The sequence below is a fragment of the Sorex fumeus genome, unplaced genomic scaffold (genome assembly GCF_029834395.1).
Source record: "Sorex fumeus unplaced genomic scaffold, SorFum_2.1 ptg000265l, whole genome shotgun sequence".
NCBI classification, from domain to species: Eukaryota; Metazoa; Chordata; class Mammalia; order Eulipotyphla; family Soricidae; genus Sorex; species Sorex fumeus.
This window is the reverse complement of record NW_026606322.1, coordinates 9,924,448-9,950,758: the sequence shown is the minus strand read 5'-3', so window position 1 is coordinate 9,950,758 and position 26,311 is coordinate 9,924,448. Positions and strand designations below refer to the sequence as shown.

Here is a 26,311-nt window from a genome sequence, read left to right as displayed (position 1 = left end):
CAAGGCAAAAGCCCTAGCCGCTATACTATCACTCCAGCCCCATAATGTTTCTTATCGATTATTCTTTCTGCTTCTTTAATTTCTCTGTTTCTATTATTTCTGTTTATCTTCAGACCTTTTTTCCCCTTTTTTGTGCCTCTACTTTCTCCTGGCTCTACTTAGGGATTACTCCTGGCGGGGCTCCGGGGACCCAGAGAGAACCTGAGTTGGCTGCCTGCAAGGCAAGCACCTTACCCACTTGTCCTCTCTCTCCAGTTCCCAAGGCTCACCTTTGCAGAGCTGTGCCAAGCACAGATCCGATCCTGTTGCTTTCTTCCTAGAACAATTCATAATTCTCCACTTCCATGTGGCTTGGATGGCTCTACTCCAGCTGAGCCATGTGACATTATCCTATTTTACTTTTCATTTTAGACTCTTAGTTCTTATCTCCAGCCACATTTCTTCCATTGCTTCCAGATCCTCTTAATTTCATTATTTCATTACATTAATCTTTCTAGGCAGCTGCCCCTGACTCTTTCAGGAAATTCTGTTCTTCCCCCCCCCCCACCCCCCTTCTTAATTTGTTTGTAACTATAACACAACCCCAATCACTTCACTTTATATTATAATGACTTCTTGATGTATTTTTCTTTGTTAACTGTTACTTCTTTTTGGGGGGGCGGGGGAAGGAGCTACACTCAGCAGTGCTCAGGGGTCACTCCTGAGCACTCAGCAATTACTGCTGGCGGGGTTTGAGGACGATATGTGGTGCCGGGGGTGGAACTCCGGTGGACCGCATGCAAGACAAGCATCCTACCCTTTGTACTATCACTCTAGCCTCTGTGACCACCTTCTGTTCAGTTTCTTTGTGTGTGTCACTTTTGTATCTCACGTGTCTGGCACAGAGTTAGCCCTCAGTCTATGCTTGCTGATGGTGAATACTTGGGATGCGCTGGGAAAGATGAAGTTGTCAAAGCAATTAGGAGATCCTCGTAGCAGAGTTAATGCGATAGGAAAAAGGAGAAGAGGTGGAAGAACCGAATATAGTGATCAAGGGGAAAATTTTTCGTGTTGAAATCATCTGTGCAGAATAATCCTAAGCAATTATTAGGTCCCACTACGGCAAAGAACATCGAATTTAAGGAACACGGTGATTTTGAGTTTACCAATAAAAATGTAACTTGGCTAATAAGTGTAATATCCATGAAAGAATTAGAGGAAACTTAGCTGCCATTCTAAATAGAGCACTCGGAAGCAGTAGGAGCGTAGTGTGGGGACATTGCTGGGAGTCTGAATTGTTCATATCTCTAGCTCGAAGCTAGCAATTGTTTTGAGCCTGTAATTATCCTTGTAGGACAAGTGATGTTTGGATGTATAGAAAAGAGGAGAGGAAATGTGGCAGCATGATTATTAGGCCAGATGGACCCCAAAGTCCCTCTCAGTCTTATAGTCAGCCACACCATTTCACGTAACTTCTGCGTGTTGGTCGAATGCAGCCTCTCCTTACTCGTCTTTCCCAACAATTGGAGGCTCTTTCAGGGTCAGGGTAATGTTACCTTTTATAGTTATTGTTTCATTGTCCGTCCATGTTTTATTCTGTCTACTGCATTCCTTTTTAAAAGAAATTCTATTAAAGCGCCATGGTTTACAAAGTTTTCGGTAGTTGAGTTTTGCTCGAGCGGGCCCAGTAACGTCTCCATTGGAGACTTTGTTGTTACTGTGTTTGGCATATCGAATACGTCACGGGGAGCTTGCCAGGCTCTGCCCTCTGCCGTGTGGGCGAGATACTCTCGGTAGCTTGCCGGGCTCTCTGAGAGGGGCGGAGGAATCGAACTCGGGTCGGCCATGTTGGCTGCGTGCAAGGCAAATGCCCTACTGCTGTGCTATCGCTCCGCTTAGTTGAGTTTTAGACATACTGTATTCCAGCACCTATCCTACCACCTGTGTCATCTTCCCTGCGCGCACACACACACACACACACACACACACACACACACACACACGCAGGTTCCCTCCCACTCACACCCTACCCCCAACCACTTCCTAGCCTACCCTTTTCAAAGTCACTTTTTAAAATTGAATCAAGGTGAGATATATAGTTACAAAGTTGTTCATGATTAAATTTGAGTCATACAATGTTCCAGCAACCTATCCCTTCACCAGTGTACATTTCTCACCACCAGTGTTCCCAGTCTCCTTCCTGCCCACTCTACCCTTGCCCTATCCCCAAAGACTGCCTTTATCGCTGACACTTATTATTCTTTCTCTTCCTCTTCCTCTTTCCCCCACTTTCATTTTCCCTTTTGGCACTGTGATTTGGAATGCTATCGTGCATGTCACTTTCAGCATTCAGTTTTTGTCCTGAGTGATCATTTCTGATGAGTATCTTTGATATCATTGTCCTAATGATCCCTTCTCTGTCCTAAGGGCACTCCCTTTCTCCCTTGGTGACAAACTTCCTACTATGGACCAGTTCTCCTGACCTTTGTTTCTTACTATCAATGGGGATTATTCGCATACTGGTTTTTTGTTTTGTTTTGTTTTTTTGGGTCTTTTTTTTTTTCCTGCAAATGGGTACAGTTATTCTATATCTGTTTCTCTCTGACTGATTTTAGTCAGCTTGATACTCTCCATGTCCATCTATGTATAAGCAAATTTCATGACCTCGTTTCTCCTAACAGCTGCCTAGTGTTCCATTGTGTAGATGTGCCATAGTTTCTTAAATCCACCCATGTATTCTCATACACTTGGATTGTTTCCCAATTCTGGCTACCGTGAATAGTGCTGCAATGACTATAAGAATGCAGACAGCTTTTCTGTATTGTATTTTTGGGCCACTAGGATATATTCCCAGGAGCAGTATTGCTGAGTCGTACGGAAGCTCACAAATGTTTTGAGGAATAACCGTGTTGTTTTCCAGAAAGACTGGACCAGTTGGCACTCCCATCAGAACTTTCCTCATCCACGCCAGCACTAGCTCTTTTTGTTGTGTGCCAGTCTCCGTAAGGTGATAGCTCACTGTTGTGATTTGCATCTCCCTGATACTAGTGATGTAGAGCACTTTTTCATGTGCCTTTTGGCCATTTGTATTTCTTTGAGGAAGTTTCTGTTCATCTCTTCTCCCCATTTTTTGATTTTTTTTGGTAAAGTTCTACCACTTTCTTATGTATCTTGAATATTAACCTTTATCAGATGAGTGTTGGGTGAATGATTTTTCCCATTTCGTGGGATGTCTTTGTATTCTGGTCATCATGACCTTTGAGGTGCAGAAGCTTCTTAATTTAAGGTAGTCCCGTTTGTTTATCTAGGCTCCCACTTGCTTCGTCGGTGCTCTTTCATCCCTGAAGGTACCTTTAGTTTCAATGTTTCGGAGAGTTCTGCCTACGGTTTTTCTCTAAGTATCTTAGGATTCAGCTCTGAGACCAAGGTCTTGCATCCATTTTGATTTGATTTTTGTGCATAGCATCAGAAAGAGGTCAGGGTTTATTTTGCATGTAGCTGCCCAGTTTTTCCAGCCCTGCTTGTTGAAGAGGCTTTCCTTGCTGCACTTCATATTTTTTGCCCCTTTATTGAAGATTAACTGATCATATTCATGAGGGTCTGTCTCAGGATATTCAAGTCTGTTCCATTAATCTGAGGTTTTGTCTTTATTCCAATACCATGATGATTAATTACTACTGCTTATAGTACAGTTTGAAATTGGGGTGTTGTCTCCCACCCCTCCCCACGTCCCCCCCACCCCCCCCACACACAGTGCTTTAGCTATGGAGGGGGGAGGGCATACAAATTATTGTCCTACAAATTTCAGGAGTGTTTATTTCTTTTAAAAAATGACAGTTTTCTTACGGGGACTGTACAATGCATCTGTACAATGCTTTGGGGGAGTATTGCTATTTTGATAATATTATTCCTTCCCATCTTTGAGCAGGGGATGGGTCTCCATTTCCTCTTATCTTATTTCTTGAAGTAGTGTTATAATTTTCTTTGTATAGGTCTTTCACCTCTTTAGTTAAGCTGATTCCAAGGTACTTGATTTTGTGAGGCACCACTGTGAATGAGATTGTTTTTTAATCTCTTTTATTCCATTGTTTGCATATTCCTATATGGAATATGTTGAAAGGCTGCGGACTTCTGCATATTACTTTTCTAGCATGCCACTTTACTATATGAATCTATTGATTGTTTCTAGAAGCTTTTTTTTGTGGAATCTTTAGGATTTTCTTTTCCTTTTTTAAAAAATTTTTTATTGAATAACTGAGATAGACCACAGTTATTCAATATACAAAGCAAAGCAGTTCATGATTGGGTTTCATCATACAGTGACCAAACACCCATCCCTCCACCAGTGTACGTTTCCCACCATCAATGTCCCCCATTTCCCTACCCCACCCCTCTTTTCTTCTTTCTCTCTCTCTCTTTTTGCATTATGGTTTGCAGTAACAGGTACTAAGAAGTCCTCATGTTTGTTCAGAGCTTTCAGTATTTTTATCGAGAAGGTAAGGCTGGAGTAGCTTTTTAACTGGGTGGCATCTTTAGGGTGTGAATGTGACTGCTGAGGCTTCAGGAAGTACAGGGAGGTGGGGGGCAGTATCCCATCCTGACCCCGAGAAAGCTTGGAGATTTCAGTCACGAAACCCCCATATTGGGGGGTGGAGCAATAGCATAGCAGGTAGGGTGTTTGCCTTGCACACGGCCGACCCGGGTTCAATTCCCAGCATCCCATATGGTACCCTGAGCACTGCCAGGAGTAATTCTTGAGTGTAGAGCCAGGAGTAACCCCTGTGCATCGCCAGGTGTAACCCCCCCCCAAAAAAAAGCAAAGAAACCCACATGTCTGAATTTTTAGCATATAATATCTCGGTGAGGTCCATCCTGAGACTATATCCATCCTTGCCTATACTGAGGAATGTTCCTTCAGTTCCCATTTTGTTGAGAATTTTTATCATGAATGGGTGTTGGATCTTGTCAACTGCTTCTTCTGCATTTATGTGATTATATGACAGTGACATTGATGGTTTTTATATTTTCTTTTGTTGATATGGTATATTATGTTGGTTGATTTGTGACTTAAACCAGCCTTGCGTTCTGTTATGAATCCTTCTTGGTCATGGTGTATGATCTTTTTAATGAATTGTTGGATTCAGTTAGCTAGTATTTTATTGAGGATCTTTGTATCTATGGGCTGGAGCGATAGCACAGCAGGTAGGGCATTTGCCTTGCAAGCAGCCAACATGGCCGACCTGAGTTCGATTCCTCTTCCCCTCTCGGAGAGCCCGGCAAGCTACCGAGAGTATCTTGCCCGCACGGCAAAGCCTGGCAAGCTCCCCGTGACGTATTCGATATGCCAAACACAGTAACAAGTATCACAATTTGTTGTGAGATGTTACTGGTGCCCACTTGAGCAAATCGATGAACAATGGGAGGACAGTGGTATTAACAGTGCTTTGTATCTATGTTCATCAAGGATATTGGCCTGTAATTCTCTTTTGTGTGTGTGTGTGATGTCTCTGCTTTTTGATATATTTGCTTCATAGAAACTGGGAATATTTTTGTTTCTCCAGTTTCCTGGAAGCACCTGAAAAGGATTGGCAGTGGGTCCTCTTTAAAGGTTTGAAAGAATTCATTAGTGAATTCATCTGGGCCCTGGCTTTTGTTTTGCCAAGACTTTTGATTACCATTTCAATTTTCTCAAGAGTGATAGGTCTGTTTAGGTATTACAAATCATCTTAGTTCAGTCTTGGGAGATAAACAGGAATTTATCTTTTTTTATTAGGGTTTTCTTTCTTTGTGGAACATGCTAGTTGTTTATTTTTTTTGTGGTTTGGTTTGGTTTTTTGTTTGTTTGTTGTTGTTGTTGTTGTTTTTTGCATTTTGGGTCACACCCAGCGATCCTCCTAGCTCTTGTACTCAGGAATTATTCCTGGCGGTGCTTGGGGGACCATATGGGATGCTGGGAATCAAACCCGGGTTGGTCGTGTGCAAGGCAAATGCCCTACCCGCTATGCTATCGCTCCAGCCCCTCTTGTTTATTTTTAATAAAAAGAAGCTCTCTCTTTTGCCATTGACCTTTTAGATTCTTTTTGAGATTCCAATTTATTAATTTCTGCTCTAAGATTTACTGTTTCCTTCCTCCTGCTTGCTTTGGGGTATTTTGTTGGTCATTTTCTAGTGTCTTAAGTAGTGCAGCCCAGTTAGGTAGGGGCCCTTTCTTCCTGATGAATGCTTGCATAACAATGAACTTTCCTTTTAGCATGGCTTTTGCTATATCCCACAACTTCTGGTCAGTAGTATCCCATTCTTGTTTGTTTCCATGAATCTTTTAATTTCCTCTTTGACTTTCTCTCTTACCCACTAGTTGGTCATTATTGAGCTACTTAATTTCCAGGTGTTTGAGGCCAGTGGTTTCATCTGGTAAATCTACTGTAAGTCTAAGAACGATCCTTTGTATAATTTTCTTCTTTGATCTTGCCATTTTCAGTATTCTGTTTTCTTCATTCTGATTAGGATATGTCTTGGAATATTTTTATTTGGATTTCTTTTAGCTGGTACCCATCAGGCCTCCTGGATCTGGGTGCATGAGCTCTTCAGCTCAGGGAACTTCTCAGCAAAAATGGCTTTGACAGTTGCATCTTCGTCAGGGTTTTTCTTCCTGCCCCTCTGATACCAGTGATTCTTTTTTTTTTTCTTTTTGCTTTTTTGGGTCACACCTGGCGATGCTCAGGGGTTACTCCTGGTTCATGCACTCAGGAACTACTCCTGGCCGTGCTCAGGAGACCATATGAGATGCTGGGGATCGAACCAGGGTCCGACCGCATGCAAGGCAAACGCCCTACCCGCTGTGCTATCACTCCAGCCCCAGATACCAATGATTTTTATGTTGTTCCTCCTAAATGCATCCCCAAACTCTCTTGTCACCTGTTGATTTATTCTGAGGCATTTTCTTTTTCTGCTATTGTCTGTAGGTTTTCTGCACCTCATCTTGGAGTTCACTGATTCTCCTGGCAGCTGTTATTCTTCTGCTGAGGCCTCCAATGAGTTTTTCATTTCACCTACCAACTTTTCCTGATCTGTCATTTCTGTTGTATTACCCTCAATACTGTCGTTATGGGCTGGAGCGATAGCACAGCAGGTAGGGCGTTAGCCTTGCAAGCAGCCAACATGGCCGACCCGAGTTCGATTTCTCTGCCCCTCTCGGAGAGCCCAGCAAGCTACCGAGAGTATCTCGCCCGCACGGCAGAGCCTGGCAAGCTCCCCGGGACGTATTCGATATGCCAGACACAGTAACAATTCTCACAATGGAGATGTTACTGAGCCCGCTCGAGCAAATCAGTGAACAACGGGAGGACAGTGACAGTGACTGTCCTCATTTCCTTTGTGTTTTATTGGTGTTCCGTTGTTTCTTTGATCTCCTGACACATTCTTAATTATTCCTCTACATTCTTTATCAAAAAGTTTATTTAGCTCATTATTACTGGTTGAGTCTTTACTTACTACACCTGGAGGATTTATTTGTTGCTTTACCATTGTGACATTTGAAGTCTGGAGTTGTTTCTTGTGTGTTGTTGTGTGGTTTGGTGCCTACAGTTAAGATGTCTTTGTTTGTTTACAGTGAGTTACAGAGAAGTGAAGAAATGTGCAGCCTCAGAGTATAACAAAGCAGATGCTATGTGTTGGGGCGGATGGAGGTGGGGATTGAGGGATTTCTGACCTGTTGGCAAAAATGGCAATCCTGAGTGAAAGGCGGGACCCCCTCATGCTGCTGGACTTCCTCGGCTTCTGGGAACTGTTGCTAAACAACCCTCCCCCTCCTAACCTACTTTAGGGGCAGGGGTGAATCCTGACCTGGCAGGAAAAATTACAATTCTGAATGAAAACCAGGGCCACTGAGCTTCCTCAGTTTCTGACGGGCACCTTTTGGTTGTTGAAGTTTGACCTCATGATTTCACTGTTGACGCTGTGGTTTGGCTATTTAGTTCTGTCATTCCTTAACACCACCAGTGTACCTGAATTCCTAAGACTTCTCCCTCCTCCCCCTCCCCCCCTTTGCTTCTCATCTGTCTTTTCTCCCCTTCCCCTCAATACTATTTCTTTCCTTCTCTCTGTATACTCTGAGGTAAAGGGTGATCTTGGCATTCCCCCTTTAAGCCATTGCATCCCCTCATCCAGTTATTGTAAATATCACATATCATCCTGTGTTTTTCCTTCTTACTTCATTTCACATGATCCTTTCCAGTTCCATCCATGTTACCACAGATTGCAATACTGTATTCTTTTTTTAAATAAATAAATTAAGCACCCACATCCAGTGATGCTGGGGACAGAATGGGTACTCCATCTCGAATGCTCTTTGGTCCTTGCAGTACTCCCGGGCAAAGTCTTAATTACTCTTGGCTTAGGGCTCAAGGATCACATCTGGGCATCTGAGGTAAGGAGACCGTATGAGGTGGCAGCTTGGCACCTGTGTCATCTACCTTCAAGGCAAGCACCTTCCTTGTGCCATGGCCCTAGATTTAGACCAGTGCCAGGGGGCTTGGGATTGAACTCGAGGCTTTGCTCATGCTAGGCTTGTGTTCTGTTAGTTAAATTAGATGTTCAGTTGAATTCTTTTTAAAGGCAGGTACATTGGAAGCTATACTATGAGTGTCATAATTTATTTAATTTACTCTCTTGATGGGTATTTAGGCTGTCTCTCTTTGTTCTAAAATTTTTTGTAGATGTACACCATGGTGCATCTGAATTTTAGGAGCAATTCTCAAAAATGGAATTTTAGCATATAAAGATAAAAGCATTGACATTTTGTTAATGCCCTCCCAAGAGTCTAAACTAATTTTTACTCTCAAGTTACTAGGGTAGGTAAGTGCCATTTTCCTTACACTTCAGCTTTCACAGTATTGTTACCTGTCTAACTTTTTTTTTTTAATCAAAGTGATGGGCAAAAATAGTATCTGTTTATTTCACATTTCTGTACTGGTGATGTGTATACAGTGTATACAGGACATTCAGGTTTCTTTGTGAGGTTCAAATTCACATATCTACCTAAGTTTTCAAAGGATTCTTATTTCCTAGGGGATTTGTTGTACTTTTTTCTTTGGCACAATATTTATCTACTCTCCCAAAGAGTAAATTATTCTTGCCTTCGTTAATAGTATGCCAACTTTTTTTTGGGTAAGTTTTAGTTTGCTTGAAAGTCCTACCTCTCCCATGATTAAGAGAGTATACAAATAGTCGGTATAGCTTCGTATTCTTCCAATGAGAGAGAAAAAAGTGTAGCTGCTACTGGTGTTTGGTGGGGGCGGTGGGGCATACTGGGCAGAACTTTACTCTTGGCTTGGTGCTCAGGGATCACGTCTGGCCATCTGAGATGAGGGACTATACGGAATTCTAACTTGGTACCTGCAAGGCAAGCACCTTCTTTGCTCTCTACAGCCCCTACATTTAGATTTTAGGACCGTTTGAACTTCATTTTGAGGATGGTGTATATTAGCATTTTCTTTTCTTTTCTTTTTCTTTCTTTCTTTCTTTCTTTCTTTCTTTCTTTCTTAGTGAAACACCATGAGATACAGTTGTAGACTTACAAGTTGTTGCACTTGGGTTTCATTTATACAATGATCGAGTACCCATCCCACCACCAGTGCCCATTCTCCAGCCCCACCCCCCATCCCAGTATCCCTCCAACCCCCCCATCCCCTATCCCACTCTGCCTCTGTGGCAGGGCACTCCCTTTTGTTCTGTCTCTTCTTTTGGGTGCTGTGGTCTGCAGAAGAGACATTGGGTGGCAGTCATGTTCGGTCTGTAGACTACTTTCAGCATGCATTTCCCATCCTGGGCGGATCTTCCCAGCACCCTTTATTTGGTGCTCTCTTCTCTATCTGAGCTGCCTTCACCCCTAGAGTGTGCGGCTGGCCTCTAAGCCATGGAGTGAACAACCTGGTATTTATCACAGCTGTTCTTGGGTGTTAGTCTCTTATTTTGTTACTTTATGTTCCCCAGATGAATGCAATCTTTCTATGTCTGTCCCTCTCTTTCTGACTCATTTCGCTTAGCATGATATTTTTCATGTAGTACCACTTGTATGTAAATTTCATGACTTCATTTTTTTTCTAACTGCTACAAAGTACTCCATTGTGTAGATGTACCAGAGTTTCTTTAACCAGTCATCTATTCTCGGGCACTCAGGTTTTTTTCATATTCTAGCTATTGTAAGCAGTGCTGCAGTGAACAAACAAGTGCAGATGTCACTTCGAATATACTTTTTGGCCTCTCCGGGGTATATTCCCATGAGTGGTATTGCTGGGTCAAATGGGAGCTCAATTTCTAATTTTTTGAGAGTCGTCCATACAGTTTTCCAAAAGGGTTGAACCAGTCGGCATTCCCACCAACATCAGTGAAGGAGGGTCCCTTTCTCGCCACATCCGCGCCAACACATGTTGCTTTTGTTCTTTTGAATGTGGGCCAGTCTCTGAGGTGTGAAATGATATCTCATTGTTGTTTTGATCTGCATCTCCCTGATGATTAATGATGTAGAGCCTTTTAGCCATTCGGATTTCTTCTTTGAGAAAGTCTCTGTTCATTTCATCACCCCATTTTTTTGATGGGGTTGGATGTTTTCTTCTTGTGGAGTTCAACCAGTACTTTGTATATCCTTGATATCAACCCCTTGTTGGATGTGTATTTGGAGAATATCCTTTTCCATTCTGTAGACTGTCTTTGTATTTTGGTCACTGTTTCTTTGGAGGTACAGAAGCTTCTTAGTTTAAGATCTATCTCTGTTTTCACTTGCTTGGCCAGTGGCGTGACATCTTTGAAGATACCATTAGCTTCAATGTCATGGAGGGTTTTGCCAACTTTGTCTTCAATGTACCTTATGGATTCCGGTCTGATGTTGAGGTCTTTGATCTATTTTGATCTTACTTTTGTACATGGTGTTAGGCAGAGATCTAAGCCCAGTTATTTGCATGCAGTCGTTCAGTTTTGCCAGCACCATTTGTTAAAAAGGCTTTCTTTATTCCACTTCGCATTTCTTGCCCCTTTATCAAAGATTAGATGATCGTATGTTTGAGGGGAGATGTCAGTATATTCAACCCTGTTCCATAGGTCTGCAGCTCTGCCTTTGTTCCAGTACCATGCTGTTTCAATCATTACTCCTTTGTAGTAGAATTTGAGGTCTGTATGCCACAAAACAAGAGAATCTAGAAGAAATGGATAAATTCCTGGATTCCTGTAAACTCCCAAAACTGAGTCAAGAAGATATGGAATACTTGAATAGACCTATTAACATCAAGGAAATTGCAACTGTAATCAAAAATCTTCCCCAAAACAAAAGCCCAGATCCAGATGGATTCATTAGCGACTTTTTCCAAACATTTAAAGAGGACCTACTGCCAGTCCTTCTCAAGCTTTTCCAGGAAATTGAAAAAACAGAAACTCTCCCAAAGAGTTTCTATGAAGCCTATATCTCTCTAATATCAAAAGGAAACAAATTAGCAACCACAAAAAAAAAAAAAGAAAACTATAGGCCGATATCCCTGATGAACACGGATGTGAAGATTCTCAACAAAATACTAGCAAATAGAATTCAACAACTTATCAAAAAGATCATACATCATGACCAAGTGGGATTCATCCCAGGGATGCAAGGATGGTTCAACATTTGGAAATCAATCAACATAATCCATCATATCAACAAAAGAAAAGATAAAAACCATATGATCATATCAATAGATGCAGAGAAAGCATTTGACAAGATCCAGCACCCGTTCATGATGAAAACCCTAGCAAAAATGGGGATAGAAGGGACTTTCCTCAACATAATTAAAGCCATCTACCACAAGTCTACAGCAAGCATCATCCTCAATGGGGAAAAACTGAGAGCCTTCCCCCTAAGATCAGGGACGAGACAAGGATGCCCACTCTCTCCACTATTGTTCAATATAGTACTGGAAGTACTTGCAATAGCGATTAGGCAAGAAAAAGATATTAAGGGCATCTAGGTAGGAAAGGAAGAAATCAAGCTCTCACTATTCGCAGATGATATGATACTATACTTAGAGGGGCTGGAGCAATAGCACAGCGGTAGGGCGTTTGCCTTTCACGCAGCCAACATGGCCGACCCGAGTTCGATTCCTCCGCCCCTCTCGGAGAGCCCGGCAAGCTACCAAGAGTATCTCGCCAGCACGGCAGGACCTGGCAAGCTCCCCGTGACGTATTCGATATGTCAGACACAGTAACAACAAAGTCTCCAATGGAGACGTTACTGGGCCCGCTCGAGCAAATCGATGATCAACGGGAGGGCCTTTACTTACTTACTTACTTACTTATTTAGAGAACCCTAAAACCTCTACCAAGAAACTCCTAGAAATGATAGACTTGTATAGTAAAGTTGCAGGCTATAAAATCAATACCCAAAAGTCCATAGCTTTCCTATACATAAATAGTGAGAGAGAAGAAAGTGACATGAAAAAAACAATCCTATTCACAATTGTACACCAGAAAATCAACTACCTAGGAATTAGTTTAACTAAGCAAGTAAAGGACCTGTACAAAGAAAACTACAAAATGCTGCTTCTTGAAATAAAAGAGGATGCGAGGAAATGGAAAAATATCCCCTGCTCATGGATGGGGAGAATTAATATTGTCAAAATGGCAATACTTCCCAAAGCATTGTACAAATTCAATGCGATCCCTATTAGGATACCCATGACATTCTTTAAAGAAATGGAGCAAACATTCCTGAAATTTATATGGAACAATAAGACCCCTCGAATAGCTAAAGCAATTCTTGGGAAAAAAAGAAAATGGGAGGAGTTAACCTCCTGAATCTGCTCTAATTTTTATGATCTCTTTCCTTCTGCCCGATTTGGGCTCCTTCTGTTGATCCTTTTCTAAGATCTTGAGCTGTGAAGTCAAGTTGTTTATGGCATCCTTTCTTCCGTCCTGAGATATGCTTGCAGAGCTATAAATTTTCCCCTTAATACGGCTTTAGCTGCATCCCATTAATTCTGGTAGCTCGTTTCTTCATTCTCATTTGTTTCCAGGTACCTTTTGATTTTGTCCTTGACTTCCTTCCTGACCCACTCGTTGTTCAGCAGTGAGTTGTTTAGTTTCCAGGTGTTTGATTTGGTTCTCTGTGTCTGTGTGTGATTCACTTCTATCCTCAGTGCATAGTGGTCTGAAAAGATGGTTGATACTATTTCTATCTTCCTGATTCTATTGAAGTATGTTTTGTGGCCTAGCACATGGTCTATTTTGGAAAATGTTCTGTGTGCACTGGAGAAGAACGTGTATTCTTTCTTTTTGGGATGTAAAGCCCTGTATAGGTCTATAAGTCCTTTCTCTTCTACTTCTTCATTCAAACGAATGTTTCCTTGTTGAGTTTTGTTCTTGTTGATCTATCCAGAGGTGATAAGGATATGTTGAAGTCTCCAACTACTATTGTGTTGCTAGCAATGTCCTCCTTAAAATCTGTTAGCAGTTGTTTTAAGTGTCTAGCTGTTCCTTCATTCGGTGCTTATATATTTAAGAGTGTGATTTCTTCCTGTTATACATATCCTTTGATGAAGAGAAAATGGCCTTCGCTGTCCCTTCTAATCTTTTTCAGCCTGAAATTAATGTTGTCGGTTACTAGTATGGCCACCCCAGCTTTTTTGAGGGAGCTGTTTGCTTGCAGGATTGTTTTCCATCCTTTAACTTTGAGTCTGTGTTTGCTCTGGTTGTTCAGATGAGTTTCTTGTAGACAGCAGAATGTTGGTTTCAGTTTCTGGATCCATTTTGCCACTCTGTATCTCTTGGTAGTTGCATTTAGACCATTCACATTAAGAGAGATTATTGTCATGGGGTTTTGTGCCATCTTTCTGTAGGAGTTGGTTGTGTTTATAAGTGTTTTCCTTCTTATAGGAGCCCCTTTAGTCCTTCTTTTGGATTTGGTTTTGAGTCTATGAAGTTCCTGAGCTGTTGTTTATCCACAAAGTGGTGTATCGTTCCATTGAATTTGAGTGAGAGTTTAGCTGGATAGAGTATTCTTGGTGAGGCATTCATTTCATTGAATTTTTTCACTATATCCCACCATTGCCTTCGGGCTTGGAGGGTTTCCTCTGATAGGTCTGCTGTGAATCTAAGGGGTGCTCCTTTGTATGTAATTTCCTTCTTTGACCTTGCTGCTTGTAATATTGTGTCTCTGTCCACAACATCCATCTTTCTGACTATGATATGCCTTGGAGTGTTTTTTCTGGGGTCTCTTTTAGCTGGTACCCTTCTGGCTGCTTGGATCTGGATGTCTGCGTTCCTTAACTCTGGAAACTTTTCAGGAATGATTTCTTTGACTGTGGCTTTTTCATTGGGCTTGTCTCCCTGTCCTTCTGGTACTCCAATGATTCTAATGTTGTTCCTCTTGGCATCATCCCCTAAGTCTCTGATTCTCCTTAGAGCCATTTTGAGGTCTTTTCCTATTGCTTGTTGTTCCCTATGGGATTTCTGTTGCTCATCTTCAAGCTCGCTGATCCTCTCTTCAGCTGCACTTATCCTATTGCTAAGCGCACTTACTGACTTTTCAATTTCATCTACTGAATCCTTTATTTGTGACACTTCTTTTTGAAGCTTTTTTATTTCTGCTCTCATTTCTGCCTGTATTTTCTCGACTATCTGTTCTATTGTTTCTTTCATTTCTTCTTTTAGTTTTCTGGATATCTCTTCCATTGATTCTTTGAGTAGATATCTTGAACACCCTCTGCATTTCGTCCCAGAATTCTTTATCGAAGAGGGCATAATTGTGGACAACCTCAATTGAGGATTCGGGATTTTTTTTCTTCGTATTCTCCTTGTAGTGGAAATTTGCACTGTTTCTTCACGTTGTTTTGGTTGTCTAGAGGTAGAACCCTGAAATCATAGGTACTGTTCCCTCTTATCGTGGGAAAAGATTTTGGATAAGTAAGGTTGGTCGATGTTAGTCACCCTTCTCCCTTTCTAGAGTCCGACCTTCTTCTCAGTTAGGCATTATTCTCTGTTTTGTAACGGACATTGAGTGAAGCTTCGGAGGAGGTGCTTTTTTGTATTGAGCGTGTACAGCTTATTTCATACTGAACTTTTGTTAGAAATGGAGTAGGCGAGTGGAATGTTGTTGTATTATAGTAGAGGTGGTCAGAAAATTTTGGTCGGTATTAGGTGACAAAGTGTGGGACGAAAGTCCTGAGTGCTTGGATTGGGAAATATAACTGCAGCCGCATGAGCGGCTGCCCGCCCTGAAGAAGGCCATGCCCACTTCTGGGAGGCTGTGGCCCCCTACGTAGTGGCCACGCCCCTGGCCCATCCCAGGGTCACTCCCACCCAGGATCCTGGAATGGAGGAGGGCTGATGGGGAGTCCCGTGGAGCTGCGGCTGGTGTCCCCCGCTGGAGGGTGTCCGGTTCGGTTTGGTGGGAAAAGGCGCGGGGGGGAGGAGCAGCAGTCCCGGCTCCGGCTCCCCCTACCCACCTGGAAGGGAGGGGCCGATTAGGTGATGATGGACAGTCCCACGGAGCTGCGGCCGGTGTCCCCCGCTGGAGCTTCTGTTATTTATTTTTAAGTGAGTTGTCAATGATCCCAGTCAAGACAGCTTTAAAAGTTCTTTTTCGTGGGATTGTTGGGGGAGTTGGAAACATAACCAGTGGTGTTCAAGGTTCACTCACGTTAAGTGCTCATGGGACCACATACTCAAACTCAAAAAGGGTTGGCCCCATGCAAGGCAAGCACCTCAGCCCCTGTACTCTCTCTCTGGCTCAGTTTTGGGGTTCTTAGAGTTATCCCTAAGAAACGTTGGGGGGAGCCCAAAGCAGGCTGGGATAGTCCCTGAAATAAATCAGAACTATTCCTCTTTTTTCCTGTGTGCAAGTTAAACTAAAGCATGACTGGTACTGATTGCCTTCATTTCTTTGCAGTGTTTTTTTTTTACCTACTTGGGTGCTTTTCAGATTATGTTCTTTGGAGCCCTGAGGTTCTTGGGGCCAAGGGCACACACTTTCTGCATGCTTTTTTCGACGCTTGCTTCCCGGAGATCACCTCTGAGCATGGGCCTTCTAGGTCAGGTCCATTCAGGCAGAGGCCCGTGCTACTGGAAATGGTTAACTCCACTCCATCCTTTCTTGCATTAGGTCCTTCGGAAAAGTACCATCATTGGAGTGGTGGAGGGCGGAGATGTGATGGAGGAGAGGCTGCGGTCAGCCCGAGAGACAGCCAAGCGGCCCGTTGGGGGCTTCCTTCTGGATGGCTTTCAAGGGAATGCAGCGACCCTGGAGACCAGACTGCACTTGCTGTCATCAGTCACTGCTGAGTTGCCGGAGGACAAGCCAAGGCTAGTGTGCAGCTGGGCTGCGGGCCAGAAGAGCAGGCCGGGCCGTCATGGGAGCTTCTGCTGGACCGTGTCTCATTGTTTTGATTATGTCTTTCCCCACCCCCCATTTCAGACTATAGACCAGAGGACAATTTCCATGTAAATTTGTGTATTTGAGCCAGAGTGATTGTTAAGGGCAAGTATTCCACTGTTTCCTTCTGCTTTTAACAAAGGAAAAATATTTTCCTCTGTTCATTATAACTGGGGGCAAGTATAAAGTCCTGCGGAACTCTGCCTTAGTTGAGAACGCAGACCGGGTGCTTAGTGGAGTGGTGATTGACTCTACCTATAGGGACGTTTTTTTTTCCTTTTTTAAGGGGATTGGGGGGCGGGCAGGTGGGGAGTGTTAGTACTTTGGGCCACGGCGGTCTATACTCAAGTTTGTTCCTGGGGATCCAAGTGTGGGTCAGCTGGGTCAAGGCAAGCACCTCACCATGGTACTGTCGCTCTGCTCTTGATAAAGATTTTTGGTTTTTTGTTGTGTTTTGCTTTTGAGCCGCACCCTGCGGTGCTCAGGACTTATCCTGGCTCTGTACTCAGGAATTACTTCTGTCCAGGCTCACGGTACCATATGTGATGCCGGGGATCAAACCTAGGCCCATTTATTTCATGGCAATATCTCTAGCCCCCTAGTAAGGATTTTTGAACTCTTATATCTGAGGCAGTTGGTGCGTGGACTCAGTGTTTGAAATTGCAGGCAGCCTGCAGCCTGAGGTGGGGGTCTTTCCATAACTCCCAGGATTCGCTATTTAGAGATGATCTACAAAAGTCAAAGCTATAAAGCCCAAGTTTGTGAATGTGGCTGACATCTTATTAAACTACCCAAATTTAATTTTTTTCCCTTTTCTTTAAAAATTCCTATGATCTCTGTATCACTTCCTGTGAATACTCATACTTTTCCCAGCAGATATGTAAGATGCTTGCTTATAGGATGCTGTTTTATATTCCTTGAGGGCTATTGCATGGTAGGTGTAATTTTATAATATAAAAATACCCAGGTATAACTTGTAGTAAAGTATATCAATTTTATTAACAGCCCGATAAATTTTGACACCTGTATGTGCTTACGTGAAAACCATCCAGAGCGAGAGGCCCGAGAAGTAGTACAGCAAGTAAGGCTGCTTACCCAAGTTTGATCCCCAGAACCCTGGATGGTCACCTGAGCCCCATAGGAAATGACTCCCGAGCACCGCCAGATGTGACCCCAAGCCAAAAGAAACCAAAAATCCCAGGATGAAATACTTTTCTTCATCCAGCTAGCATTTGTCACAGAATTTTATCCTTTGTTGTCTCTTTGTTGGAACTGCATGTGTCCCCTGAGCAGAGAGAGAGCCGGGTTCCTGAGTCTCATGCATGGCTGACAGTCACTCGCTTCACACGAAAGGCGCACAGGTTTCTGTTTCTGGGTTTGAAAGCTGAGAATGTCTTCTGTGAGTACCAGCTACACACTTTGTCCTTTGTAAACACAGGTTCAGTTGGAGAGAGCTTCTAAAAGATGACTTTGCAAATTGGGGAGATACTATAGTAGGTAGGGCACTTGCACCGGTCCAACCTGGGTTCAATTCCCAATACTCCCGATGTTCTTCTGAGCATCACTAGGAGTTATCCCTGAGCACAAGCCAGGAGTCAACCCCGAGCACTGCTGGGAGTGGCCCCCAAACCAAAATGAAGAAGTAAAATAGAACGACTTTGCTTATTAGTTGAAGCAAACTAGTTAGAGAAACCAGCATCTGTGTAAGGGCTCAGTAAAGCCTTTGGATTCTTTTAGAAAACAGGGAGCCCATAAGCTTTTCTCTTAAAAGGGAACCCGGGTAGAGAAACAAGCATGAAAACAGCAGCAGCCAGCCGAGGTCTACTATATCTTCCTACCAAGTCACCCACTGGTGACACGCTCAGAATGCCTTACCCATTACTTTGGAAATTGCCGTTTCATTCCAGAGTGCAGACTTTAGTTCATGGAAGGAATATAAAACAGCCTGAAGGAGACAGGTTGGACTCTTAGACCTGATCACTAGAGTTGACCTTCTGAGAAGTGATGCTTTCTAAATAAGTCTATGAAGAGTACAGGAAATCTTTCTTGAACCAATTAAAGTGAAAAGGATGATAGGCTGAACATGTCCACTTAAGATGTGAAAAGTGTTCCAGAGGGAGCTATAGCATGCAGGTTTGCTTTCCTAGACAATCTGTCGGAGTTCACGGTAGGACTCGGGAGTTTGTCCAGCAAGGATAAGGCAAAGGGAAACCAGACTTTATTGGGCTTCTCTTTGGGGCCAACATCTAACACGCTGTGTCCAGATAGGTCTTTGATCTTTACAACAGTGCTGAAGAATGTCTTCTTTCTCTGGTTCCTAAAAGGAGAATGCTGAAATTGGAGAGGTTAGGAAATCTTCCCCATGCAACACAGCCGGCAGATAACGGGCAGAGGTAGGACGCAGGCTCGGCAGTGAATCTGCTCCTCTGTCCCTGAAGCCCGGTGGGAACCACACCTCATGCCTGGAGCATGGCCGTGATTGGTGGTTGTCCTTCTTGTTGGGTTTAATGTCCTCTGGAGAAGCTCCCAGTTTTCATTCCTGGCACCGTCCTCATGTCATTATTCTGCTTATTATTTTCACAGGCTCATCTGTGGTATCAGTCAGCCAGATGAAGTGCTGGAGTGTATTGAGAGAGGAGTGGACTTGTTTGAGAGTTTTTTCCCTTATCAAGTGACAGAGCGTGGATGTGCCCTCACTTTCAGCTTTCATTACCAGCCAAATCCTGAAGAGACATGTAGGTCTTTTTGAAGTTAATCTCTGTGTTATCCTTAAGTTTCTTCAATTTCCTATTAATTTTTGGCTTGAGTCATGAGTCAGAAATGTGTGCACATTATAAAGCCAGCCTTTTATGAAACTGCATCTTTGTTTCTTATCTGTACTCCCGGCATGCTGGCACACAAAGCCGGGGTACTGAGTACTATACATGTAGCTCATCAATATTAGGAAGGGCTTTTTCTAGTGAGTAGAACCAAGAAAAACAAAAACCTCTTCTATTAGCAACCTGAAAAAAAGAACATTGAAAATGAATGTGATGAAAATCTAAGAAATGAAAACCTTGGAACTGCTGGGTAAAAGTTAATTTGTTTTTGCACAAAAGAGTTTTTGTCTGCTTCTTTTGCAAACCCCAGGCTGTTAGAATACAGGGAGTCTCACCTCCTCTGATCCTAGTGTTACTTTGGCTTTCGTCAGGGTTTTTGTTTTTTTTTTTCCCCCAACACACTGAGATGTGAAAGCTGTTTTCCTCTGCTGCTATTGCTTTGAAGCGCTGCCATTTTCTTTTATTGTTTAGTTATTCAGAAGTCAAGAAAATCAGTTGCAGATTCTGACATTTAAAAGGCAGGAGAAGGGAACTGGGATACAGACTGGGGCTCCCTTGAAGTTTCTAATCCGTTCTGCAGAGTGTCGCCTGTTCAGTGTTCTTGGCCTTCCCACATGTGCTTGCTTTCCTCTGTTCCAGTTTTCCTCTGCACTCTTCCTCTCTCCATGCCAGCCTGAGATTTGAGGCGAGCCAGAGACTGCATTTTATCCCCCACCGGTGATTTTAAAGTTCACTCAGAACATAATTACACTTCTAGGAAAGCAACTTAGCCGTTCATCTAAACAGAATTTCTTCTGGAGACAAAAATTAATCAGGTGCATCAATTTCTTATAAATAGGGAGTCAGTTTTACTGTCCTTCAGATCGACCTAAAAAGACACGGCGTTTATGGAGTGGCATGCCATAAACGCTTTATAAATGCCTGTGGCTTCATTTCCTAGCTAAATTATTTCACTAGATTTCACTAGAGCGTAAGAAAGACATTTAGTACCATGAATATGCAAAACTTTAAGAAGAACCTGACACTGAGTTCCCTGGAGCAAACAAGTGCCCTCTGGCCAGAGAAAGTGAAGTTCACAATTAGGAAAACTAAAATTGTTTGAACATTTTCACTAAATCACTATGAGTTAATCTTACTTGTGTATGTATAGCAAGTTAAAGTCCTTTGCTGATTGCTTTGCAAAAATTGCAAAGGAGTAAGTTGCCTGGTGTATAGGCAGTTCTCCTTGTTAGTGATAAGGATTTTCTTGAAAACCTGAGACCCTTTGTGCAGTCGCCCACATCAGCATGCAAGGTCATGGCACCAAAATTCTAACACCTGTTATAATGAAATGCTCTGATCACTTCCTTTTCTTTCGACCTGGGCAGAATTAAACTGCCAATTTTCTTTGGGCCACCCTGAGGTTGGTATTAGTTTTTTCCCAGAAATACTTCTTATCTCTTGGCCCAGTTCAAAGTTGTTGGCTCTTCTGTGTTTCTGTAGTAGCCCCAGCGCTGCACTTTTTTTTTTTCTCTTTTTCTTTCTCTTTTTCTTTTTCTTTGTGTGTGTGTATGTGTGTGTGTGTAGCAGAACTCCTGGTGATACTCAGCAGCTGCTAGAACTGGAGAGATGTTACAGTAGGTAGGACACTTGCCTTGCACAGGGCCCAGTGAGCTGGGGGGATGCCAGGGATTCAACCCAGGTCGGCCCTGTGCAAGGCAAGTGTCCTGCCCGCTGTACCATCTCCAGCCCCAGCAGCTCTGTTCTTGTTTAACACAGCTGCTGGAACAACTTGAGTTCATGGGAACATTGTGTGTCCCCACTTAATTCTGTATAATCTGTGTTCCCTGGAGCACCAGTCTCCATATGGAATACATAAATCCAAACCACATTCTGCTTTAATCTATTTGGAACACAGGCAGTTATAAAGCCCAATTAATTTGCATATACATTATGATGAGACATAAGTCGCACACATTTATTCTCCCCCTTTCTCCTCCCTCCCCCTTTCTCTTTATTATACAAACAACTGTTCTTTAAAATCATTCCTGGGGCCAGAGTGATGATAATGTGGAGAGGGCACTTGCTTTGCACACAGCTGACCCCGTTTTGATCCCCCGCACTCCAAATGGTCTCCCAACTCCTCCAAGAGTGATCTCTGAACACAAGGAGCCAGGAGTAAGCCTTGAGCACTGCCAGGTGTGACCCAAAATTCAAAAAATAATAATACTAGAGAAATTTAAAAAAAATTTCTTTAGTTGTTGGATAATATTTGCTTGTACTCGTAATTTGCTAAGATGCTATTGAATCTGTAAGTGTTGATATTATAGATAATAGGTTGGTGTTCATCTTGATAAATGCTGTCATTTTTCCTTCCTTGTGTCATTTCCTCAGGATAAATTCTTAGGAATAGAATTATAGGGTCACAGGGCATGAAGTAGTAATAAACAAAATTCTGCTGATGACCAATGTTTCTCTGATCTTCATGACTTTTTTTTGGTTTGTTCCTTAGTATTACAACAAAATGGAACAGAGGAAGAGAAAAAATACATGGCTCAAACAAAGAAAACTGAAACAACTAATTGCAACCAAGAAATGACATCATTTGAAATTAATCTGAAGGAAAAAAAGTAAGAATTCATTTCAGTTTAGATTTTGATTTGTGACTCTTAAATTTCAGTCTTAAAAAAATGTTTATGTAACTGTTCTCTTTTTAGTTCATGATTTCATAAAATATTTATAGTCGGGTATTGTTTGAGGCTTTTATTAAGCTCAGAAAAAACTTTTTTTAGTGCCAATAAATTTATGTACTTTGTCTTGTCAGAAAACTAATGCTAGATAACAATTGTTTTAGAAAAGCTTTCTGAAAGATGACCAGATTTATTGTTTGTTGTTCTATATTCTTTCTAATTATTTTAAATAATGGCGGTGCAAAATAAGAATGTCAAGATAAAACACAGCAGGTGATTATTGTTTGAATTTGATGCAGGTGACAGGTTACACATGTGTGGTGCTTCGTATGGCCTAGCAGTTTTCAGACCCTTCACTGTATAATGACTCTTCATTCTTGCAGTAACACAGTAAAGTAGGAACTGCTGTTACTTTTTTCATCATTACAGATGAGACAATTAAGGCACAGGGAGGGTGGGTAAGTGACTTCCCCAAATGAGATGTAGAGCCAGGAATGAAACCCAGGCGTCCTAGCAGCAGACCCCTCTTGCGTAGCCCTTAGAGGTCTTCATCAATAAAAACACCTCTTTCCAAATGCTGTTGTAGAGTAAATGAGCCGGTCTGTGTAATGGAACTCTGGTTCTTGGGCGTCCTCCTGGCCCTGTGTTCAGGGATCACTCTTGGTGACGTTTAGGACACCATTTTTGGTGCCAGGTTGGCTCCAAAAGGCAAGGCAAGAGCCCTACACAATGTGCTACCTCTCCGGCCCACAGGTGAAAAAAAAAGTTTGTAACTGCAAGAAGCCATGCACGTTTCAGGGGGCATATTGTCCTCCAGGCTGGAGCAATAGCACAGCGGATAGGGTGTTTGCTCTGCATGCAGCCATCATGGCCGACCCGAGTTCGATTCCTCCGCCCCCTCGGAGAGCCCGGCAAGCTATCGAGAGTATTTTGCTGGCACGGCAAAGCCTGGGAAGCTACCCGTGACATATTCGGTATGCCAGACACAGTAACAAGTCTCACACTGTTACTGGGCCCGCTCGAGCAAATCTGTGAACAACGGGAGGACCGTGACCGTGATTGTCCTCCAGTGATAGTTTGGTGGTGGGTAGGAGAGACGTGTCAGTCACCAGAACACCTTTTGTAACATGATATGCCTTCATGATGTGACTGATGGTGCCCAACAAGTGGGGAGGGATTGGGGGACAGCTTCATGGCTTTTGTCAGAGAAAGCCACCTTAGTCCCTGGCCACTACCTCTTTTGGTTTTATTTTGAGGCCCTACCTAATCCTGCTTAGGGCTTCCTCCTGAAAGACTTTGGGGACTCTTGTGTGTTGGCAGGAATTAAACATGGGTTGCACGCAGGGCGGCAGTTGCCCTCCCTGCAGTCCTGTTGCTCTGGCTCCTGTCTGTTAAGGCAGTACTTTGTAAACAGGCACCTGGCACTGTGTTTAACCAATGAGGTCATTAGCTTGGTTTTCTGCGTCAGCCTAGATTGCCTGGATTGTAGATCCCGCAAGTCCTCACGTGCTAAAATGTTGCTGTAACTTCATTTCTCAGGTATCAGGAAGATTTCAACCCAGTGGTGAAAGGGTGTTCCTGTTACTGCTGTAAGAACCACACTCGTGCTTATATCCACCATCTGCTGGTGACCAATGAACTGTTGGCCGGGGTCCTGCTCATGATGCACAACTTTGAACACTACTTTGCCTTTTTCCACGCCATCAGGGAAGCACTAAAAAGTGACCGACTGGCCGAGCTGAAAGAACTCATCTGCAGGCAAGCTTCTTGAGATCTGGCAAACACAAGTGACTCGTCACATAAAGCCTGGACCAGAGGAAGAGACCTTAGGGAGCTTAGCTTAAATCATTTCTATTTGAGAGCAAGATCTGCTTCAATAAAGTCTGTACCAAAATGCCCACACGGTCCTGGTAGTACCCGGGCAACCAGGCCCAATGGGTCAATACCAGGACCTGGCAATACAGCACTGTGTGGGCCTTCTTCGACCACCAAGATCACCCGAACACTGATCAGAGGCTATACTCAGCAGCACTTGGGGACCTCCAGGGCAGCACCCCACTGGACTTGGAAGGCTGTGCGATGGAGGGGAGAGAACTGGGGTCCTGAGCATGCACAGCATGGGTCTCTAACCCCTGTTCTAATCCCTGTTCCCTTGGGGACTTAAATGACCAGGATAAGAATTAAGCCATCTCCTTGTAATATTCCTCTGCCAGTTCTTTTCATCTGCAGTGAATCACTGAGTCAAAGCAAAAGCTTTAGAAGTGAAGGCACAGCTTTCAAGTAGGGATAAGTTGAGATTCTCAGAGTTCACCGACTTGCATTGCAACTCACAGAGACTGCTCGGGAGGAGCTTGACCTCTGTGGACTAGTGCCTGTGGACAGGAAAAGGAATCCAACTCATTCTGGACTTTTCTGAATTGTAATCCTTTTATTCTCAGGGGCATCTTTTGTATACTAGTGTCTTCCAGAGTGCCACGGCAGGGTAGTCAGTCAGAAGTGGCTCGCGTGATTTAATCAGACTTAAATCTCATGGGTTATGGGACTCATCCATTGCTACTTTGACCCGTTGGTCCCCAGCACATTCCTTCGCTGAACTTTTGGTCTACTTGTTTGGACTTCCTAGACACAATGCAGTCTCCTGTTAGAAACCAGAACTCCCTAGCCGCCTTCACCTGATTGAACAGATCCACTGTGATCTGCCTTCCAGGCTCATTCATAGTCACAACACCACATAATAACCTGGTAGCACCACCACTTAGGGAGATTTATTCTCTGAGTATTTATTTGGAAGGAGCCCTGAGCTGGCGTTGAAAGGATCGAGTTTCAGTTTGTCTCATCTGTGATACCTGGGCACATCACTCAGCCTTGCTGTGCCTAGTTCCTTCTGGATAAATGGGAACAGGCAGTGAGTAGGACTAAATGCACTTCTAAAATTCCGTCTAACTCTGGCATTTGGGGAAGAGAAGGTTTTAGGAGACTTACAGCCTTACTTGTTTTTTGATTAAGCTCTACGGGCCTTATGGAAAAAATGCAGCAATGCCAGCAATAATCAATGCATAATAGAGATTATTTGAGCACCTAGGTGTGTGGATGTTAAAGTGGTTGGTGAATTGGCATCAGCAGATCCTTAGATGGGAAGACCTTTCTGATCATCTCTGATGCTGCAAATACTTTGATGCACTCAGTAAAGAAATGACATTTGTGTTGATAGTTATTTTCTCTCTTTTTCTATATTTGTCAGGCTTTTCTATAAGAATACTCTCTCATCCTTGGGCATACACACAGATGATGTAGAACAAAATAGCAACATAAAAAACAGTTGCTTTTATTTGTAGATGTGTGAAATATTCACTTTAAAATAAATAAAATTGATAAATTTTGCACTGTTCTGCTGTTGATTAGTGGGCATTACTGAACATGTTTTTAATTATATGCTTGTTATACTTTTATATTTCGGTGCCCATCTATATAGTTTTATTAGTGGCTGAGAAACAGTCTTGAAATTTGGAATTCTTTAACATTCTTATAAATTTCAATGAATGGCAAGGGATACATACAAAAGACAGAGTTTCTCTACTCCAGGATCTCATTGTTTTAGAATATATTGAACTTTTTTGTATGTTTATATTCTCACTGAAGTCCAAACCCTGTTGTTGGGTATATTGAAAATATTCCAGGATCCATATAAAATTTATGAGTTTTATTTATATTCAGAACACTAAAAATTCTGCCCAACATTGTCCATTTTCTGGGCCTTTTTCTTATTAGAACATTTTTTGTAGTTTATTTCTTTAATGTGATTCTATTAAGATCAATAGGCAATAAAGATTTTTTAATTTTAAAAATGTATACTGTCTCTCACTTCCTGCAAACAGTAGGAAGTTTGTTAAAATATTAAATTTCCATGGTACAAAAAATTGTTCTAGAAATTTCTCATTAAAAAACTACATTTCCATCTGCACTCTGCACATTTCCATCTGGACTCTGCATGCTAGATGCAGAATCCAAGAAGGTATAGTGTGGCATCTGACTCTAAGTAAAATTTAAAAACACAAACTATGGAGAGATTGTTTATTTTTAATTTATTTATTGGGGCACACACCTGGCTCTGCACTCGGAAATTACTGCTGGTGATGTTCAGTGGATTATATAGGATGCCAGGGATCAAACTCAAGCCAGCCAGAGACAAGACAATGGTTACCCACTGTACCATCTCTCAGGCCTCCTATTGAAAGCTTAGTAAGTGCCTCAAACTTTTCGTTGTCCTTGAAAGCATGGTTAGGGGTGTTGACACTCCTATGTTGAGAATTAAGTTTCAGAAAAATTGGCCTACCTAAGGGCCTTCCAGCAATTTCTGAAAGGTTACGGAGTTGCCTACGGCCCTACTAGTAGTCAGTCCCTTAGTCTTAAGCTCCATCTAATCAAACTCAATAGTTGGGGTTGGAAAGGTAGTG

General features: G+C 42.7%; 1 protein-coding gene across 2 annotated transcripts in view; it reads left to right on the top strand.

The window, feature by feature from the left end:
- Positions 1-25,740, top strand: part of QTRT2 (queuine tRNA-ribosyltransferase accessory subunit 2) — a 36,973-nt gene extending 11,233 nt beyond the window's left edge. Inside the window, exons 4-7 of one of the 2 annotated variants that reach the window (XM_056109414.1) lie at positions 16,100-16,299; positions 18,953-19,104; positions 21,680-21,797; positions 23,397-25,740. In XM_056109414.1, coding sequence (XP_055965389.1) covers positions 16,100-16,299; positions 18,953-19,104; positions 21,680-21,797; positions 23,397-23,628 — 702 coding nt within the window. In that variant the 3' untranslated portion in view covers positions 23,629-25,740. The remainder of the gene's footprint in view (positions 1-16,099; positions 16,300-18,952; positions 19,105-21,679; positions 21,798-23,396) is intronic. The other variant, XM_056109413.1, reaches the window with a different exon arrangement.
- Positions 25,741-26,311: the final 571 nt, after the last annotated feature.